We start from the raw sequence: 18,964 nt of genomic DNA, 5'->3' as shown, positions 1-18,964 counted from the left end.
TGCCAGAGAGACTGCCCAGGCTGTTCTTGATCATGTCTTCCGTCTACACGGGCTGCCCAGGGATGTTGTCTCTGACCGAGGCCCGCAATTTACCTCTACATTCTGGAAGGAGTTCTGCCGTCTTCTAGGGGCCACAGTGAGTCTCACCTCTGGGTTCCACCCCCAGTCCAATGGTCAATCCGAGCGGGCAAACCAGGAGCTGGAGAAGGCGCTGCGGTGCATGGTTTCTCGCAAACCCCAGGCTTGGGCACAACAACTGATGTGGATAGAGTATGCTCACAACTCCCTCACCTGCTCTGCCACTGGTATGTCACCTTTCCAGTGTGTGTATGGCTACCAGCCCCCCCTGTTCCCCAGCCAGGAAGGAGATGTGTCCTGCCCGTCTGCCCTCGCCTATGCCCGCCGTTGCCGTCGTACCTGGTCACAAGCTCGTGCCACGCTACTCAAGTCAGCTGTCAGCTATGCCACTGGGGCTAACCGCCGAAGATCGCCGGCACCCGCCTACCGTGTTGGCCAGAAGGTGTGGCTGTCAGCCAAGGATCTCCCACTGCGGGTGGAATCGCGTAAACTGGCACCTCGATTCCTCGGCCCGTTCCCTATCCAGAGGGTCATCAGCCCAACCGCAGTCCGGCTCCAGTTGCCAACCTCCATGAGGGTGCACCCTACTTTCCATGTTTCGAAAGTCAAGCCGACGCATGAAAGCCCGCTGGTCCCCGTGCCGCTTCCTCCTCCTCCTCCTCGCCTCGTTGACGGTGGGCTGGTGTACACCGTTCGACGCCTGCTTCGGTCCAGACGGCGAGGTAGGGGCCTCCAGTATCTCGTCGACTGGGAGGGCTATGGACCTGAGGAGAGAACCTGGGTGCCAGCCAGTCGGATTGTGGACCGGACACTCATCGCCGACTTCCACCGTCTGCATCCTGATCAACCTGCAATCCGTAGGGGCCGCCCCAGAGGGGTCCCTAACCGTCCTGCCCGCCCGGCTTCCTGTCATGTGCCTGACCCTGACCCTGTCTCGGTACCTGTCCCGTCTTCTGTCCACGACCCTCCAGCTCCCTCCGAGGATGAGGATGTTCACTCGGACCGCTCGGAGGAATTCTAGCCCTCCACCGGCTCCCCTCCGCCCTCCCGACGTGGTGTCACTCTTGGGGACTTCTGGGGCCGTCCCTTAGGGGGGGGGTTCTGTCATGAGCTCTCTCTCTGCCTGGTACACATGCTGATTGAAGTCTGATGACCTCCACCTGTTCCTGCTCTGCTCTGCCTCACCCTCGTTACCTACCAGCTGCACTGCATTCACCACTCATCATGCCCTCTATATAAAGCCTTGCTTTTCAGTCCACACTTGTCAGATCGTCTGCAACCAGCACCAGTTACCTGCCTGTTTATTGAAAACGCCTCTGACTCTTTGCCTGTGATCCCGGACCCGCTCGACTACTTCTGTGTTCTCCAGCCCCGGTAATCTTGACCTGCCTTCCGTCCCTCTTCTACGAATACCGCCTAGTCCTTGACTGTACTGCTGCTTCGTTTCAATTGCTGTTGTGTGTGTGTTTCCCCCAGGACTTCCCGGATCATCCAGCTCCTGCCTTCGCTGTTCGGCTACTGGGGGAACACACACACGCAGACTCTAGGAACTCCTGTACCCCCCCCGGAACCCCTGAAACCCCCAACCCTTAAATAAACTTTTGAACGTGACGCAATTGTGGTCCTCGTCCTGTTTGGTGTCTGACACCTGGGCAGTTTGCAGGTACGAGCCCAGTTGAGTGCAGGGCTAAGCGGCACACTAAACACAATGCAGGTTACACTAAGTATACAGAAATAAAAATGCTAACTATGTCTAAACTATGTCTTTGCCATGAATCTCATATAAAGAAAAAGCAAAAACAGTGTTCAGCGTATTAATATGCTCAAGCAAAAATAGCCTCAAGCCATACAAAATGCAGGTTATTTGTTACAAATCATTTCCTAACTAAGTAAACCAACTACTTGGAGGCTACCTGGGTCTTTTCTGTGCTGTATATGTATGCATTTTTTTAATAATTAGTTTCATTATACAGTGATATGAGCCCGTAAATCTGCAATCACAATTTAACACCAGCCTATGTCTAACTGATGAATAAGCACAGTCGTTGCAGGTTAGCAGGAATTTCCACAGTATACTCTAAGCAAAAAATAATAATAATACAAAATAGTCTCTTTATTAGCTTACATATGAACATGTAGGGCCCAAATTTTGTCACTAGTCAGAATAACTGGCAATGTCCAAATATATCATGTTATGTTAACCATTATATCACATGACAGCTCTAATGGGAGGCTACAACATTTCACATACTAACGTAGTAACATCATTACAAAGGCTGCCATGACTACATCAAATATCTTACTCATATCACTGGAAATAACTTAAGACCTAAAACTTTGCCATCTGTTATACAGTAACATGTTATTGTTTATACATTATAACATTATACTGATTTATAAACAAAGGGATAAAGGAATGTGCCAACATTTTGATAGCTAAAAACAGTAAGTCTGACATTTGCATTTGATCATTTTGACTACTATGTGCAGCACTATTGAAATACTATGCCTTAAATTGCAGAAAAATGTTCAGTCATTTCACCTAATATAATTTAAAACAAAAAAGAGTATTCTTGAAATTCATGTAATATTTGTATAATTGCAAACAAAACAGAAAATGTTATTACACACAAAAAGTGTTGAGTCATACTGTAGCATTCCAATACATTGAGTAGTGTATAAGTACAATAGTATGTTTTGCATTGTAACATACCTCTTTTGAGATTACTAATGTGTAGAAAGACACCAACACTCATACATACATTCGTCATTTTCTCCTTGGATGGACATAAAAGTACAATGGTGAATGGTGGTCTTGTCAAGTTGGGAACTGCTTTTAGAAATGGAAGCCTGTGGGAATGTGCTAGTGTTCTGTGGGCATATAAATGTTAAGTTTAAAGGTGTGCCTACATATTAATAAGTGACATTTAAGTGACACAAGGTACCATGTCTGATGACAGGGACCAAATTCTATGTTGGGGGTCATCACTCATTTTGATGATAGCATCAGACAGTGTAAACAAAGTATCTACTGAAATCTGCAGGAACTTACAAGGTTATTCACAAGCAAAAACAGTGCTGGTTATTGAATCGGTAACCTTGGTAGCTTATTACACTTGAGCTGAACTGACTTGAAAGGAAGGCTACATGTGTGCCATGTGTCATAACAAAAGCACATCCCCCCATGTACAAATAAATATATATACCAAAATGAAATGTTGCATTTTAGGGCTATTAACCATCTAAACCCAGGGTAACTCATTACTTTACTGCTTCATCCTCATATTACTAACATTTGGACTACTAATTTCTTTGGGACAAGTTGAATAACCCCCCATTACTGCTAGGAGTAATGTATGGTGTAGCAAGTGTCAAAATGGGAGTGAAAATGAGTGAGAGAATGAGAGCTACCAAATCTATCCAGCACATCATTGTACTGAAGAAGTAGTCAAAATAGGCACATGCTTCAAGAACAAAGATTGAAAAATATTTTAAATGTAAATGTAGCCTATTCACTCACACATAGCATTGAATGTTCTGTTATAATGGACAAAGATGTTTTTTTTTCTGAAATGCTTGTTATAACAACTCAATTTCATATTCCTTTGCATCTACATCTAAACTCAGATATTCTGATGGAATGTGAAGCTCACAAAACTTTCATGTATCGAATGAATGGGGAAGTGTAAAAAACCAAACTCTTACTTCATTCTCTGTAAATGAAAATACGTGTAACCTCATCACATCTTTAACACAAATTTTTATTGTATCGTAAATAGGTATTTTCTGAAATGCATGTACTGTAATAATGATACACATGCATATTCCTTTGCATCTACATTAGACTAAGACATTCCGACAGATTGACATTTTTTTTCATGATTAATGTGAAGTTACAATAACATTCATAGGCTTCTGTGTGTGTGTGCAAAGTGTGGTCTTAATTTGAAGGGCCATACAGCCCTAACACTTCATCCTACTCCTCTGTCCAAAATGCATTGGGACACCTCTACCTCTAACATTGTTCACGTAAAACAGAGGAACCCTGTGATTTTAGTTGAAGTGGTAGGGTAAAAGGGAAAAATAGGATTGGGCCATAATGATGAAATTAATATTCAGTATATGTATGTGTATGTATTTATGCATTGCATTTATATGTATTTATGCATTTCTCCCCTTTTTTTGTACATTGACACAGGATCAACCCAATGGGACCTTTTTACCACAGAATTCCATTTTCTTGTTCACAATCCAGGCTTAGATCGATTCTTTTGCAACCACTTTCTGAGCTTGAAGATGTGCTGTTCAAGCTTTCCAGTGACAGGACACTACAAGCTTCTTTCACCACAAGAACACCGTATGAGTTCTGGTTATCAGTTGCAAAGGAATACATAAGGTTGTTTAAGGTTCTCATGGAAATTCTTGTGTACTTTATATATACCTATATCAAAACACATTTTCTTAATTGGCCTGTAAAACCCACCGATGTCAGCTAAAAGGAAACTTCAGTCTAACAACAACCTAGCTAAACAACCTAAATTTTTGTTTGGGACCAAAACGACATCAATCGGTGCAGTGTTGAGTATAATATGCATTTACAACTGAATACCACATACATAGCATAGCCTTTAAGGGCAACTTCACTATGTCAAAGTAAATTGCTCTCTTCATTAACTAGACTCAACACTCATTACACGTCTATGCTACTATGGAGAGGGTCTCTGCAGACAAACTGAAGTATCTTTATCTTTGTAAGAGTAAAGTTACCAGTACCTGTAAGCTTACAGGTAATAAACTTGGAGCATGTGGGAATCAACAACAAAAAAGCACTAAAGGGAGGGGTGTATTTGACTATTTTGACACTTTCAACCTTGCAATGTCAAGAAGAACAGTGATGAAGGAACAGTGAAGTAGGCTAAATGGTCAGAAATTCTCATATTTGTAAGCCTGTTATTGTTATAAAATGTGTTCTGCAGCCATGTAAGGTTTTCCAATGTAATTGGCATAATTGAATGTACTCATTCTGAAATACAAGCATTAAACCTGTATCAAATCAATACCTAAATTATTACTGTAGCACAACTGGATTACTGATTCTTACTTTGGCGTGTATGGAACAAATAGCAAAATAGAGAACTATGAGATCTCAGTAAGAATATATTGTCAATTCACTGTATACATTTTCCCTTTGCTTTATTTTTTTTACATATTTGTTCTAATTTAACTTTAAACACAATATGTGACACACATGGTAGGATGTGCACAAAGTTCATCGTAGGCACGCTTTCTGTGGGGACGTTTACCAAGAACATACACATGCCAATTTTTACGTTGATTTGGCCCCTTGAGTAATTAAATTAGGGTCTGAAAGCAGAACTACAATTGAGACTTGCTTTTATAGAGTGTGCTGTAATTTGATTTCGACCTATTACACCTTTTCATAGCCAATGATCCGTTTCAATGGTAGGAAAGGTGCTTGCTACATAATAACACAAACACACATGTATATCAACACAATATCTCAGGCACATAAAAATTAGCTGCATTAGAAAAAACTGGCATTTAAACATCATTGAGGTGTCAAGAGTGTATGCTGTACAGAGGATTGCATGCTGGAACAAGGCTTTCTAGAGGATTACTTCCTTTCAAGAGGCTTTTTTCCACTATAAGTCTGATCAGTGGTCTCTGTGGCGGAAGACATTGACTTACTAACTGGCAAAAGAGAGCGTTTAACTGGGGTGGTGATTTTGGAGGACACTTTCTGTTTAGTAGCAATTTTACTTGGATTGCTTTCCAGAGAGGTCACTAGGGAGGGACCTGAAGATACTTTATCAGCATCCATACTACATCCCTTAGTTTGGATATTGGACCTGGCTGTCCTTTCAGAGGTCTTCTTTGTAAGCAAGGTAGTTTTGCCTAAATCAGCAGATCGTCGGATCTCTCTTTGGCGAAGTGCACTTTTCAGGAATGACAGTCCTTTGTCCTCTGATTTGCTGCTGTGGTTCAGGTCTCTGGATGAAAGACTGGCAGAACGCAGACTAGTAACTGAAGAGCTGCTGCTGGAACTCTTCACTGGCTTCCGCTCCATTCGTTCCCTATCAGCACCCTGGGGCTGAAAGCTGCGCTGAATCCCACTACCTCTAGGTTTATCTACAGGAGAGTTCAACTGGGTTGCATCTCTGTTAAAAGTCCTCTCACTAAGATTCTTTTTGCTGTTAACAGATATCCTCTCAGATATAAAAGAGCTTTTCTTGGCAGTTACAGTATGAGACACAGAGGGCTGTGGTGTGGAGGAAGGGTGCACCTTACATTGCGTCCCCTGAGCTGCTGTCTTTTGGTCACAGGAAGATTCAAGCCGCCGGGAGGGCACCCCCTTCACAATCTTCATAGAATCTTTGTTGGTGTTGGTGACTTTGGCACTCTTAAGTGGAGAGCTGGAAGACACTTGAGAAGGGGACTTTGTTGTTAAAGATGAACTATGAAGTTTTTTAGAAGCCTTCTCCAAATCAGTCTTATTAGAATTCTTTTTGGTTCCATTACCAGCACACCTATGTTTTTCACCAGAGCTTCCTTTACGTTTGTGTTCTTTAACTGGGGTTATGTTTTTGCCTTGATCGTGAACGGTGACTTGACTATTGTTGTCAACATGTTCACCTTTGGAACTCCTACAATAGGCGTCTTCCAGAGTTCTCTGGCCATTTCCTCCCTCACTACCATAGGCCTCCACGGTAGCAAGAGGTGCCTTGCTGTTGACGTGTCGATCTTGACGGCTGTAGCTGCCAAAGCAAGAAGTAGACACTTTGTCATCACAAGCTTCCCCAATTCTCTCCAATGGAGGGGAGGCGCGAGAGTCAAGGGAGAAGCGGGATGGAGAGTTAGACCTCATTTGTAGTTTGGCTGAAAGAGACCAGGAGGTCTTCATACCATTCTCATTGAAGGCGAGAGGGCTCGTGACTGAGGATCGAGAAGATAAGGTCTGCCGTTGAATACTCCTCACGAAAGGTCGAGTTGAAAAGCCTCCTTAAGAAAAACACAGTGTTTAAACTACTGCATTGACCAGAAATGACAAACATACAAACTGACCTAAAATATAATTGGTGACAGTGATGTGCTCATTTTTTGTTATAAAGAAAATACAGAATATGATGTAGGCTATAGCAGACCTTTTATTCCATTACGGCAAAATTATGTGAGTGTGAAAAGGATGCATAGGCATGTATTGAACTTTAAAATGCAAACAAGCTGCTAACCGTCATCCTCACTGCGATCTCCAGGGAACTCCATTGATTCCGCAAGTGAGGCCAAGGACGTGCGTCGAGAAGAAGCCCCTGATGCCAGACTAGGAGGTTTACTGCCTGGAAGTCTGTTTACCCAATGTTCACATAATGATGAACTTGTTGAACCTAAAGAATACATGTTGTATTGTTTGATAACACAGTTGTAATGTATTTAAAATACATGAGAAAGTGTGCAATGCCCCAATATTTTTATTTTAAAAAAGTCTAACACCAGACTTTTTTCATTTCGGTTTGTTCTGAGCAAAAACATAATTTTTCCATTCCTGTTCAAGTGTTCCAAGTCCTCTCCTCTAAATGGTAACCAGTTGGAATGTTTTAGAAGAACAGTTAACAACGTTTGCTTAAAAATGACATTGCCTTTACAAATCGATTTGTGGTAAGTGGCACAATAGCCTAAGCCTTTTCTGCACAACAGCCTTAAAGCTTAAATCAAAGCACATATCAAGGGTAACTCTTAAAAGCACTGTGCCTATGTAAGTTATGGTTATGGTTGTGGGATTCGGCAGACACTTTTGTCCAAAGCGACATACAAATACATAACAATATACTACTTAAATTTAATTTAAATTTAGGAGGACAGCAATAATAACAACAATGCCAATTCAATCAATAACAATAATAACAATAGCATGGTAAGACTACATTAAGGAGAATATCAATAATAAACAACAACAATGTCAAACTAGAAAATTCCGAGGAATTACCAGTGCATGAAAATGCAAGTCATAGTTGACAAACTGACAGTTGGAATGGCTGAACAGGTAAGAAGTTGGATAGTTTAAATTGTTAAATTATTTAATAGGGAATTATTGTAGTGAGAACTTTTATTTTGGGCAGAGGAAACAGTTGTGGACAGAGGAAACAGTTGAAAGGGATCTGTAGTCTTAAGAGAGCCAGATTGTATGATTAAAGCCTGAGACAGAGTAGATAGTTTAAAAGTTTAATCTAGATAGTGTAATGGATGTTGATAGACAGAAAGTTTAATAGATGTTGATAGACAGATAGTTTAATGGATTACACAGAGAGAGTTGGCCTAGTTGAGCAGAAAGCAGTTGATACAGGTGCAATCAGTTTAATTGGCTCTGTAAGGGGGCCTAGTTGAGCAGCTGTCAGTTGATAAAGGTGCAAATCAGTTTGATTGGCCCATTGTGATGTCATAGTGCCAATGCCAAGTCTATGGGGAAAAATAAGCTTGATTTATGTTAATATCTCAAAAAGGAGGAAGTTTTCGTACAAAAAACGAAAAAATACATTCCTCAAGTGTCCTTTTCAAGACCTACATTAAAAAAGTTTGAACAAAGTTTCTACGTTAAACGGTTGAAGCTGAATTAGACGCAGAAATCTGGTGGGAAGAATAATAACTAAAAAATTTAATTCCAGGGAATTACCAGTGCATTCAAATGCAAAAGTTGTGATGTAAAATATCATGTATAGTTAAAATAGATAATGGTGGTTGCATAGCTTAATAAAAGTTGATAGTTTAAAAGTAGACAGTTTAAAAGTTGTTGATAGACTGATATGCATGTTGATTGGCAGATAGTTTAATGAATGTTGATAGACAAATAGTAGGTAAACAGTTGAAGATAACTGACAGTTGGAATGGCTCTAATGTTTGCTAGCAGTTATGCTAACTATGCTAACCATGTTACTTAGCTAACTTAGCTAATGTTTTCTAGCAGTTATGCCAACAATGCTAACTATGTTAACTATGCTAACAATGCTAACCATGTTACTTAGCTGGGTTGCTAGGCTGTTGCTAGGGTATTTTAGATGGTTGCTAGGCTATTGCTATGCTACTTGAGGTGGTTGCTAGGCTGTTGCTAGGGTAGTTGTGCTGGTTGCTATACTGGTTACTAGGTTAATGTCATTGGTTGCTATATTGGTTGCTAGATTGTAACTGTGGAAGTGGTTGCTAGGCTGTTGCTAGGGTACTTGAGGTGGTTGCTAGGCTGTGGCTAGGTTAGTTGTGCTGGTTGCTATACTGGTTACTAGGTTAATGTCATTGGTTGCTATATTGGTTGCTAGATTGTAACTGTGGAAGTGGTTGCTAGGCTGTTGCTAGGGTACATTTAAAGTGGTTGCTAGGCTGTTGCTAGGGTAGTTGTGGTGGTTGCTATGCTGGTTGATATGTTAATCTCATAGGTTGCTATGGTTTAACTGTGAAAGTGGTTGCTAGGCTGTTGCTAGGGTACTTGAGGTGGTTGCTAGGCTGTTGCTAAGGTAGTTATGGTGGTTGCTATGCTGGTTGCTAGGGTAATCATGTTGGTTGCTATGTTGGTTGCTAGGTTGTCATCGTGGACATGGTGGTTGCTATGCTGGTTGCTAGGGTAATCATGTTGGTTGCTATGTTGGTTGCTAGTACCATACATTTGGTTGTAGTCTTTTCGCTCAAATGTGACTGTCCCGCGAGACCTTTTTTTACTGTCTATGCGCTAGACACCGAGTTCCGTACAGCTTCCTTGTACGGCAAAGTGGTTATCGGCATCAAGTGGTCGGGAGTGTGCTGACGCTTTAGACTCAAATATCGAGCAGAAGTTTATACGCGGTTGTGAGCTACCTGAAAAATTAGCAAATAACACGGATTTAAATCATACATTGTGCCGATATATTTGTTTTTAGTTATCAACGAACACCACTAACCACTCGGTGAGTTGCACAGTTTTGAAAACGAACGTTAAGGGTTGTTTTAAGGACATGCCTGTAGCCAGCCACTCTGAAGCAGTCAAAGGTGATTCTAAACAAGTCAAAAGTCGAGACAGGACCCAACATTTCTGTGTCCACCACTCTAGTTCATCCACAACAAACCAGAAAAGGGACTTAAAGTGCTAAATACCGGAATTATCCTTTAACATAATTTGTAAATCATAGCATTCTGATTTTGTTCACATTTAACACAGCATCCCAACTTCTTTGGAACTGAGGTTGTAGTTCCAAGTTATGACCTTCAAAAAGTGTTACTAGTTGCACTGTGATAGTTCAGGAAGAAAGCATACCTGCAACAGAACTGTTGGCTGACCACGATGGAATGATGGTCCTTCTTTGGTAAAACAAAATGTAGGCTGTTTGTTGACAGACGTCCTCATCAGCAATTGGTTGTACCTCAGTGTCATCAAAGCAGTACCACTGACCATCAATAGAGTTTTTACAGTATGCTGGTGGTAAATGGAATTGTAAACAGAAAAGAAAGAATTCATTAGAGAACACAAAAACATTTCATGCCTTTTATAGTTTTGCATTTTCAGTGATTCACATTGGGTTGACCAGTTTCTCCCAAAGTAACTAGGTGAATGGGCAATTTATTCCATATTAGACAACTGGCTATTTCCATTCCAGATATGATCAAACCTTAGTATGTTTTGGGTTGTTGTTTCATAGAAAAGTGAAACTGTAACAAACAACTAGATAATTAGACTGAATAGCTTGCTGCTAAAATACATACTGGTATACATGCTAGTCCAATATTCCAAGATGCAGGCCAGGAGTAGCCTGACGAACCAGACCCACATCAAGATGTTGGGTCTGGGAACTCACCATTGGCAAGGCTCAATCAGAGGGGTGGGATAAACGGTTGTCTTTCAAATTCCCTCTGCACGCAATAGGATAGCAGTATAGCTATGACTTCAGTGCCGTTCTTTGTTCTTTTCAATTAAGAGGTTAACTCCAATTCTATAAGAGTCGCAGACAAAGCCGCTTCGAATGACCGCTCTTTGTCAGCAGCGGCAGTCATCTCCTTTGTTTTCAAGTAGCAGGGAATACCGTATTTTCCGGACTATAAGTCGCTCCGGAGTATAAGTCGCATCAGTCAAAAAATGCGTCATGAACAGCAAAAAAAAACATAGCCTATATAAGTCGCACCGGACTATAAGTCGCATTTATTTAAAAATGTATTTCACAAAATCCAAAACCAAACACAGAGACTATGTAACTGGACTATTGAGGCCAAAATAATGTTAATGAAGACAAAGGAGTGAAGGCAGTCAAGAGGAGGGCCAGAAGGTAATTGTAAAGCAAAAGATTCACTGAAAGAAAATGCCATGTAGTACACCAAAATTTAGCTAAAATGTGGAGAATACAATGCAATCAAGCATTTTGGGCGATGTGGAGTCACAAGCTGGCAGCAGATTAAATGCTCGAGAGAGAGAAAAAGATGTGGTTTTAAAAGGATGTGACCATAGCAACCCAGGCATATGCCTATAGGCCCGACAGTAATTGTAAAGCAATTTACAAAAGATTCACTGAACAAAAATGCCTATGTGGTACATGACAATTTAGCTAAAAATGTGGAGAATGCAAAGCAATCAAGCATTTTGGAGTTTGGAATGTTATAATCGATTGCGGGCGTAAACAGACAGCTACAGACACGGAGTAGGCCTACTTTCACTTTCTAGTGTGTGCATTCATGGGCATTCATTAGGTGAAAGATAATTAGTAGCAAAACAGCGATCAAATATTACATGGCAGTAAGTTTATGGCTGGGGTCTTTTATTTAGGCTGCGCAAAGCACAGCACCTTTATTTGGGGCAGGCTTGTAGAGGCAGCTAGGCCTTTATTTCTTATGTGGTGCGTTTTATTGTGAGACATAGGTCTACTTTTCGTTTGGAGTAGCATACCGGTAGGCTATCAAAAGCAAATGATTTAATTTATGTTTGAACTGTTTGATTATATTGCTAAATATCGGGACTGATGACCACTGAAATCTGTGGGGTATTTGATGGTTCAATATTAAGTTTCATGTAGCCTAGTTGAAAGAGTGTCGGGATTTCCATCCGCTTATTGCGAGATAAGGCATCCGCTTTCATTCATTCATGGTGCGTGTGTAATGGAAACCTTATTCTGTATAGCCGATAGCCTAAATTTAGTTATTTTTTTAATTATGTATGCTTTACTTTTTTTATATAAAATTTGTAGGCTGATGCCTGGCAGCAACAATTGTGTTTAAATTTAGGTTACTGCTTCAGCCTCTGTTGGAGACTCATGGTGTAGAACAATGACTTTTCATTGGCAACAATATTAAACCAACCAACAATACAAATTAGACTGCATTTCCAGCTGGAACTGCAAAAGTGTGCTTGCCCTGGTCCGGTCAGCAACGTGAGCAGACAGTGGCATACGCTATGCTGAACCTGGCTTGATCCAAGCATTCTAACAGTGCCTTTCAGTGTTGGAGCAGTGGCAATATCTCAAAAGCTCTAGGAGAGGGCTATTCAACTATTGGCTTGTGGGGTGAATGCGGTTCGTTTGGATTTTACCTGTGGCCTGCCTTCGAATTTAGCTTTTATGACTAAGATCAAATCAATAAAATAAAATGACAGCAGTGATTGGCTGCAAAAATAAATAATGTCACACGTCTTGCGCCTACCAAACTGGGCTATCAGGTAACCTACAGAGGAATTGAAATTATGAAATATGACCAAGGCATTAAAAAGCTGCTTGTTTGTCAGGATACTTTTTCACTGATTTATTTAAAAAAATATGAGCTATGAGTGTGAATGTTATATATTCCATCCCACAAATTATGTTTTACTGGTTTTTTTGACAAATAATCTATATCGATTTGCTCTATAAAGACCTTATGTCTGTTTCGGATTGTTTTGTGAGCCTGGGGTTGTTTTGAGAGCCTATTGATGTAGCCTATCTCAGATGTATCTCAGACTGTAACATTCTATGCTTTACTGAGAAGTGGCTAACTGAACTTGTACCGGACTGTGCCATCACTCCGGTGGAGTTTTTCTCTGCTGCTCGCTCTGACAGGACTGAGGAATCTGGAAAATCGAAAGGTGGCGGTGTTTGCATCATGACGAACAGCAAGTGGTGTGATCCTAGAAATGTCACCGTTCTCTCAAAGTCCTGCTCGCCTCATCTAGAACATCTAGCGATCGTCTGTCAACCCTTCTACCTGCCCCGTGAGTTTACTTCGGTAATATTCAACGCTGTCTACATTCCTCCACAAGCCAACACAGATGCTGCGGTTTCAGAATTGCAAGAAGTGTTAAATAGACAACAACACACGCACCCTGAAGCTGCGCTTATTGTGGCCGGTGATTTCAATCAAGTACATCTGAACCGGTCCATGCCTGAATTTATTCAACACATTCACTTCCCTACAAGTGGTGACAACACACTGGATCACTGCTACACACAGTTCAAGAACAGTTACAAAGCTAAGTCTCTACCAGCTTTCGGAAAATCAGATCATGCCGCTGTTTTCCTACTGCCTATGTACAAACAGAGAAGTCAGACGGACCCCCCAGTGACGAAGGAGGTCAAGCGCTGGACTGACCAATCGGAAGCCAGGCTACAGGACGCCCTTAGCAACATTGACTGGGAGATGTTCAAGACAAACTCTGCTGACATCAATGAGTTTACGGAAGTATCATTAAGTTACATCAATATGCTAACTGATTCCATCATCCCAACTGTAAAGATCCGAAGCTTCCCTAACCAGAAGCCATGGGTGGATAGAGAAGTGAGAACGGCATTAAAGACACACACCATGACTTATAATGCTGGGCTTATTTCAGGGGATATGACGGATTACAAAGCAGCATCTTATAGTTTACGTAGAGCTATTAAAGATGCTAAGCAGCGCTATAGAGACAGAGTTGAAGCTGATTTCTTGGAGGGTGATCCAGCACGAGTGTGGAAAGGACTCCGAACCATCACTGGCTTTGAAAGAAAGTCCCCTCCTATGATGAATGTGAGTAAAGCCCTCCCTGATGAACTTAATGCTTTTGATGCTCACATGAAATTGACATGAAAAACACAGACTATCTTGCACAAGCTGCAGCATGTGAAGCAAATGAGGATGCACCTTTCTGTGTCTCTGAGGTCGATGTGAGCAATGCCTTTAGGAGTGTTAATTGTAGAAAAGCTGCTGGACCGGATGGAATTTCTAACAGGGTTTTGAAATCCTGCGCTGCTCAGTTAGCTCCTGTGTTCACTTACAGTGGGCAGTGCTTCGACTTGGCCAGCTTGGGATCACGCGGTATCACGCAACTTTAATTTGTATTTTTCCAGTGAGACGCTGCAACAACCCAAACAACCGGTAGATGGCTCAAGTGAGCAGGGTGTCTCGTAAAAAGAAATGGAGCCTGGAAAACCCTACACAGACTTCACTACAGACTTTAGCAGACTGGTTTAGAAATAATTTAATAGCCAGAAATATGCCTGCCCTGCCCTAATAAAGAACATTTGGTTAACTGCGAGTGAATCCCGTTTGCAGCCGTAGAAGAAACGCAGGACAAATTAAACATTCTAGTTTTCTCCGAGTGCAACGATGATAGACAGACATCATTTGGACAAAATATAGAGCATATTAACCTCCGTTGCTCAGCCAAATGCCTTCCTGTTACGTCCTGTTATCATGGAGTTACAGGCAATAAACGATTTTTGATGGTCACAAGTTTACTTCATTAGCGGTTTATTTATTTATTTTTTATTATTAAAGAGTGTTTTTCATTTAAAGGTTTGACTTTGTGCTTATTCAGTAGAGCATTTAGTGCTCTCCCCAATCCCAGACGTTCACATTGCATGTTTGTTTGTAATGGATGCAACCGCGAGATAGGCTATGCGTTTGACGGCAATGAGTTGTTAACAGACATGAACCAAGACATATAGCCCAGCAGCAATCTAGGGACTGTTCGTTATTTATTGAAGGGGCCACCGGAGGAATTTTGAGTGCTTCAGTTGACCCTCCCCTGCCAATTGTCGCTGTCTTCCGCCCGCGCCACAGCCACACTTTGTGATAACGTTCTTAAATCAATCTTTCCCGTGAGCTTGCATGCTACCAGTCCTTCCTTTTCAAATGTGTTGCGCCAGTTTGCACAATTTCACAAATAATCATATGTGATTAATAATATGACAAATAATCCCTGTGCACTGGGACCGAAACAATGCATGCCAACTTTTTCCGGGTTTTTATCACGTATTTTAACTTTCCCCCGCTGTCTTGCCGTTTTAATGTTTTCCCGTAGAATATCCCATATTTTAATACTCTCATAACAGCCCTGCCATCGGGCCTGTCTCTGTGTTGCCCTGTTGCTACCCCTTGCCCTTCCAACGAAATGTCTTCAAATCATCGTTTTCCTTGCTTGAAGGCGAACTTAGAGTGATGTTAGCCTAATTAAGTTTAACGGCGTGATTGTCGTGAGAGCACGATTCATTGGCACTTGCATGTTCGGCCTTATGTCTACGTGCGCACCTGAGGCTTCTCAGCTACAAGAGAAAGAATTTCCCCTGTTTGTATGTTCACTGCAAGTTGGCCTACCATAACTTACCAACTCTGCACTGTAGACCCTAACTGGCTATTTATATTTTTCTGTGAAATAAGCAAATGTATTTGTTCAACTTTATGAAGCAGAATTACGCATAGGCTACTTGGAACATAATACATTTGACAAAGGACAGATGTATGTTGCTAGTGACAAAATATTAACTTTCAGTGTTTTACGATGTCTTTGTCATGGGAAAGTGTTTTTCCCCATGCATTTATTCTAGGTTACTGTCAGTAACTGCCGTGAGAGAAGCGGGTTCTGTGTTTCGTTCATGTCAGTGACTGACGCAAGAGAAGCGGGGTCTGTGTTGTGTTGCGTTGCGTTAATTTATTTTCATTGGGCATACCGTGCCGTGCCGTCCACAGCTCTTCAGTTCTGACAAAGCCAAAATTACTCCTTTTGAAACAATGAGTGCAGGAAGCGCGTTTGTATGGTTATATTGCTTGACGGGGGGGATCCCAAGCAGCTTTCAACCATAAGGCTACTTTAAGAACATTTCAATTCACCCGACACTAATATTCAAAATGTTGAAAACTATTTCGACATAGCCTATAAAGCAGTTTAATTAAATGGAATGTTAGTTGTAAACAAACGAGCTACTTGATGAGGCTTGGCCTCACAGATGCGCTCGTGCCTTAAACGTTCCACATACTCGACGCACCCGACCTGTAGCGCAACAATGTGACGTCACAGAAGCGCCGTAACCATTTATACTCGCGCGTCGTGGTCACGACACTAGTTGCAATATTCTCCTGAACAGAGGTGTCGCTGTTGTGAAAAGATTAATGCTAACTACGTTACACAGCAGAAGAAGCTGCATTAAGAAACACTAGTAGCAGAGAATGTAAACGGGCTCTGCTATTAGCTAGCCTCTGTGATGGTAGGCTACTTCAGACTTTGGTTGCTACTATTCACAACTACCACTAGTCCGGCAGCCATGGGGTCAGACCTGGTTTTGTCGGTTAAAGTTTTTTTTTTTTGCAGAATCTTGTAGACCAGGGGTATCTCTAAGATTTAGGAGGGTGCCCAGTGATATCCCAATGTATTGAATACAAGGTAAGACACTACAGGTGAATAGGGTAAAAAAATAACTAGCAGATATCACTATGAAACTTCCCCAGTTGATTACTTACATTAATATGGAAAAAAAATGTATTACAAGTTATCTGAAATGTAATGTTTGAATATGCAAATTAGGCACAATCTAATTAAATATGTGCTGATTTGCATAAAGTTTAAAAAGAAAAAAATCTGAACATTAGATGAAGCCGGGTTCAAAATTACTTTTTCATTGTGTTTACATATTAGATGAAAAGTCTTTTACACAGGAAATTTGTATTACAAGTTTTCTGTAATTTAATGTTTAAATATGAAAAAGCCCAATGTGCCAAAATCATGAAATAGGATATACCTCTAATTTCAAGATGAGTAGGCATACTCATATTAAATGCAAATCAACTCAATTAAAATGTACTAAAATACAATGTTCTGTGTGATAGTTTTTCAGACAGTACATTCAAATTTGGACAATTTAACCCTTTACTAAGTTAATTAATGAATTTCTATGTTTCAGATAATGCCAGTCAGGGAGCCATGGGGTCAGACCTGTTTTTGTGGGTTATTTATTTATTAATTTTTGCCTAGACTTGTTGACTTGGGGTGGCTCTTTAATATTTAGGAGGGTGCCCAGTGTGATATCCCTTGGGCAATGTCCTACATTAACCATTAAAGCCATATGTGCCGAAATCATGAAGAAAAAAAAAATAGGAAAAGCAAATAATCAACTCAAATAGAATGTACTAAAATACAGTTTGCAGTGTGATAGTTATTCAGACAATACATCATGCATTCAAATTGGGAAAATGTAACCCTTTTCTATGTCAAATAATGAATTTATAATTTCAGATATTGCCTGTAATAATTCTGAATATGTACACTTTTCCTGGTATTAGTTCTGATAATTGTCCAGTTCTGGCTCATCCTACCCTAAAACATGCAGAGAATATTGTGCAAGGCACCTGGCAACTGCATCTGTTAGAGCTACAAGGATTTTCACTCTTGCAGCCACATCTGATCATCTCCAAAATGTAGTTTGGTGCAAGTTTGACATTTTCTGGTAGACTGGTTGGGCTTAGTAACGAATCAATGAATCTTTCTTCAAATGGCAGTTGAATTTCCAACTGAAGTATTCCTTCGCTTTAGGCTCCATATACTTCAATAGCCTACTTAAAAATGAATATTCTCTTTTTGAATGACGAGTTTAGGCTCTGAGCATAGACTACTACTGCAATAAAGAATAAAAATAAATGTATATTTTATACATATTAGAACAGTAGAAATGTAGCTAAAAGAGCGCAGTTTAGGCTAGCAGTAATCATTTACATAGCATACATGCAGTAAGTCCTTCCACTCAGCAGCCATATTGTAGCACTTTTTGGGCACTTATCGGGCATCTATTTCGGCGTGCGCAAGACTTCACAACACCAACCTTGCTCCAACAGTGAGATCACAACACATGAAAGGGGTCGGATATGTGTAGACAACTGCCATATTGGCGTTACAAACTAACCCCATGCATTTCTATGGAGGATTTTTTGAGTGTTGTGACTCCTCATTAGAAAGTCTCTGGTAAACCTCCATCCACACCTAAGAGACGTGCTATTGAGAGATGCTAGCACGTAGCACCCGTGGATTAGTTTCCTCTCCCACTCTGAGAATGAAATCGGCACTTCAGAAGCACCTACATACAACAAACTTTCTTATACCTAACTATATTTAGAATGCTTCTACAAAGGGGTTTGTTGATATGTTATTCATAGCCTTTTTATATTACATTTTATTCCTAAAAACATGGCGAAAATTTATTTTTTTTAAAGGCTATTGGCAGTATTTTCTGATTTACGGAATAAATAAAAGAGATATCTAAAATTCCCTGTGTAAAAGACTTTTCATCTAATATGTCAACACAATGAAAAAGTAATTTTGAACCTGGCATCATCCAATGTTCCGATTTAGTTTTTTTTAGTTTATGCGTCACGGTGTCGCGCTACCGGTCGGGTGCGTCGAGTATGTAGAACGCTGTAGATGGCAACGATTCACATTGGCTGGGGGGAAGGGGGGCCATCAGACATTTGTGCCCAGTTTATCCGGCCCTGCCCCCAACAAATCACACCTTCCCACCTCTTACAGCTTAAAAGAAGTCAAGAGGACTCCTTACAGACAGACCTATTCACAAACCAGCGGCATTTTGCCGTGTTTTGAAATCCTATGCAGCTACAGGAGCTTCCAATCGTGAGGAAGCAATTTTGCATTGTA

General features: G+C 40.9%; 1 protein-coding gene across 1 annotated transcript in view; it reads right to left on the bottom strand.

Moving 5' to 3' along the window:
• Positions 1–2,173: 2,173 nt before the first annotated feature.
• Positions 2,174–18,964, bottom strand: part of usp31 (ubiquitin specific peptidase 31) — a 233,316-nt gene continuing 216,525 nt past the window's right edge. Inside the window, exons 14-16 of the mRNA XM_042086217.1 lie at positions 10,370–10,528; positions 7,329–7,481; positions 2,174–7,098 (exon numbers count right to left, since the gene is read on the bottom strand). Of these exons, the coding sequence (XP_041942151.1) occupies positions 5,714–7,098; positions 7,329–7,481; positions 10,370–10,528 (1,697 nt within the window). The 3' untranslated portion in view covers positions 2,174–5,713. The remainder of the gene's footprint in view (positions 7,099–7,328; positions 7,482–10,369; positions 10,529–18,964) is intronic.

This window comes from Alosa sapidissima, chromosome 3 (assembly GCF_018492685.1).
Source record: "Alosa sapidissima isolate fAloSap1 chromosome 3, fAloSap1.pri, whole genome shotgun sequence".
In the NCBI taxonomy this organism is placed as follows: domain Eukaryota; kingdom Metazoa; phylum Chordata; class Actinopteri; order Clupeiformes; family Clupeidae; genus Alosa; species Alosa sapidissima.
The sequence above is the reverse complement of the archived record's forward strand: the minus strand, read 5'-3'. Positions and strand labels throughout refer to the sequence as shown.